This window comes from Solanum pennellii, chromosome 8, assembly GCF_001406875.1.
Source record: "Solanum pennellii chromosome 8, SPENNV200".
NCBI classification, from domain to species: Eukaryota; Viridiplantae; Streptophyta; class Magnoliopsida; order Solanales; family Solanaceae; genus Solanum; species Solanum pennellii.
Window position 1 is genome coordinate 48,116,194 of NC_028644.1, and position 2,607 is coordinate 48,118,800.

At 37.8% G+C, this 2,607-nt stretch overlaps 1 protein-coding gene across 1 annotated transcript; it reads left to right on the forward strand.

The window, feature by feature from the left end:
• Window positions 1–1,344: 1,344 nt before the first annotated feature.
• Window positions 1,345–2,334, forward strand: LOC107027664. The gene has a single exon (XM_015228766.1). It carries the CDS (start codon window positions 1,345–1,347, stop codon window positions 2,332–2,334), a length of 990 nt encoding a protein of 329 aa, XP_015084252.1.
• Window positions 2,335–2,607: the final 273 nt, after the last annotated feature.

A 2,607-nucleotide genomic window follows, 5' to 3' on the forward strand; every position in this document is an offset into this window, starting at 1 on the left:
AAAATGTCTATTTTACCCTTAATAAAATGATTTACAGCCACACATTTTTTTATCATTCATTTTGGGCCACAAGTTTTAAAAGTATTTCTTTCTTTCTTAAACTTTGTATCGATTCAAACTACCTCACATAAAATGGGAAGGATGGAGTATTACTCAATTAATATTTGAGTAATACTATTATAGAGAGGTAATTTTACCCAACAAAGTGTACTTTGTTGTTAATGATGGTTAAATAAAAGTTTTTTTGAGTCGATGGTCGGAAACTATTGTAGGCTCTCAATTCGAGATAAATTTGAGTTATTTTAGGTTGTCATGACTTGCTTTTGTGCTGTAAATTTTGAATTGTTGTTTGTTGGTTCTCTTGACAACTCTGTAGACCCTATTGTGTTCCATTTTAGAACACACATGATTCCCATTTGATTCAAAAGTTGTCCTATTATCGTTCAAGTGTATTTGGTGTTTAAATCACTGTATTGGTGTTGTGATCCTATTTTTGATAGTGTGATAACATTTTGAGGCCGTTCACAAGGGAAAAGTTCTGAGATTGTGATTTTAGAGAACCCGAGATCAGCCTAAAGGTAGACTATGACTTCCCTTCTCTTAGGTTGAGGTTGAATGTGTAATAACAATTTGATTAGACTTAATTGGGGGCAGGTAGCTAGTTTTTTATTTTCTTTTCTTGATACCATGTTATAGGACTTGATTGGTTCTATTTTGGGCATAGTACCATGCTAGTCAGGGATTATGTGTTTAGTTCTATTTTTGTGAGTTGACTTGGATGAATTTATTATGGTATAATTAAGCATGCCTGGCCTTTAGTTTATGACTAGACTAGTTTTTGCCTTAGACCTACGATACTTCTTGTCTTTAGGACTTTTTTGTTCTGCGACGTTGTTTCAGACGGTTTAACTCATTATAAAATGAAGTAGCTGACTTAAGTATAATAGAATGAGTCTTAGTAAGTTGAGTAGTTTTGGATATCCTTGAGTACTCCTTGAGTTNTTTTTTCTTTTTTCTTTCTTCTCTCTCTAAAAAATGATAATCATAAAATAATAAATAAATAAATAAATAAATAATAATAAAATAATAAAAACTAATGAAGAGAAGAATGCCTAGGTAACCGGGATGAAACATAAGGTCCTCCATATTAGAAGTATGTATGTGGATGCAATGTGCATAATTTCTTAACACTAATCGATTTGTTACTCCATTCAGAGAGAGAGAGAGAGAGATAGAGAGAGAAAGAGAGAGAAATAAAGAGAGACATACTAGCTTTAAGGTAGTTGGTTTGTGGTTAAACTGTCATCACATCCTTACAACATAAGATCGAAAGGGAAACAGAAAATGGCCCCCAAAGACGAAAATGAATCGGACAATGATGAGATCCAAAACCAGATGACTTCACAAGAAACAGGGACAACAGAAGAGATAAGGGCGTTAAAACAACAAATGGCAGAGACACCGTCTTCAAATCGAGACTATTTTAATACAAATATGTCTCCCCCTATCCAGGTGTCGACAAGCGATCCGATATATCCCCCTGGATTCGGCCCCTATGCTAACACATCCAATGTCGCTGGAACTTCTATGGTGCGCTCTTCGAATACGCCTGTGATAAGTAATCCACTCTTTGTGTCGACTGCCCCGACTAACAGCGTCCCACAACCAACGATGGTGCCCAAATCCAACAGTGATTCTCTGCCTAAAGTTCGGCGTGATCACAGTTACACTCTTGAAGAGGCCATTAAAATTCCAAGCTCTCATCCCCACATTCATCAATATAGTTCCGCTGTCAAAATTGAGAAGATGGTCAAGAATGAGGAACATGAAGAAATGACTAAGAAAATGAAGAGTTTGGAACAGAGTATAAGAGATATGCAAGGACTAGGAGGCCACAAAGGCATCTTGTTCAGTGACTTGTGTATGTTTCCTCACGTCCATTTGCCTGCTGGTTCTAAAACTCCAAAGTTTGAGAAATACGATGGTCACGAAGACCCCATAGCTCATCTAAAGAGATATTGCAACCAATTGAGGGGTGCAGAGGGCAAAGAAGAGTTACTTATGGCCTATTTTGGGGAAAGCTTAGTAGGGATTGCATCTGAATGGTTCATAGATCAGGATATCACCAACTGGCACACATGGGATGATTTCGCTCAATGTTTTGTACAACAATTCCAATATAATATTGACATTGTGTCAGATCGCTCCTCATTAGCCAACACGGGGAAAAGGACCACGGAAAATTTTTGTGAATATGCTATTAGATGGAGGGAACAAGCTGCTAGGGTTAAACCACCGATGAAGGAGTCAGAGATGATTGATGTTTTTCTCTAGGCGCAAGAACCTGATTACTTTCACTATCTGCTTTCTGCCATCGGGAAGACATTCGCTGAAGTTATTAAGGTAGGGGAAATGGTGGGAAATGGCATCAAGTCTGGAAAGATTGTAAGTCAAGCTGCCTTAAAAGCCACAACGCAAGTGCTTCAAAATGGTTCTGGAAATATTGGAGGGAAGAAGAGAAGGGAGGATGTGGCCACTATTGTATCAGCGCCTAGGACTCATGTTCTAGGTAATTCCCCACAACACTATTTTCCTTCCCAAGCTCCA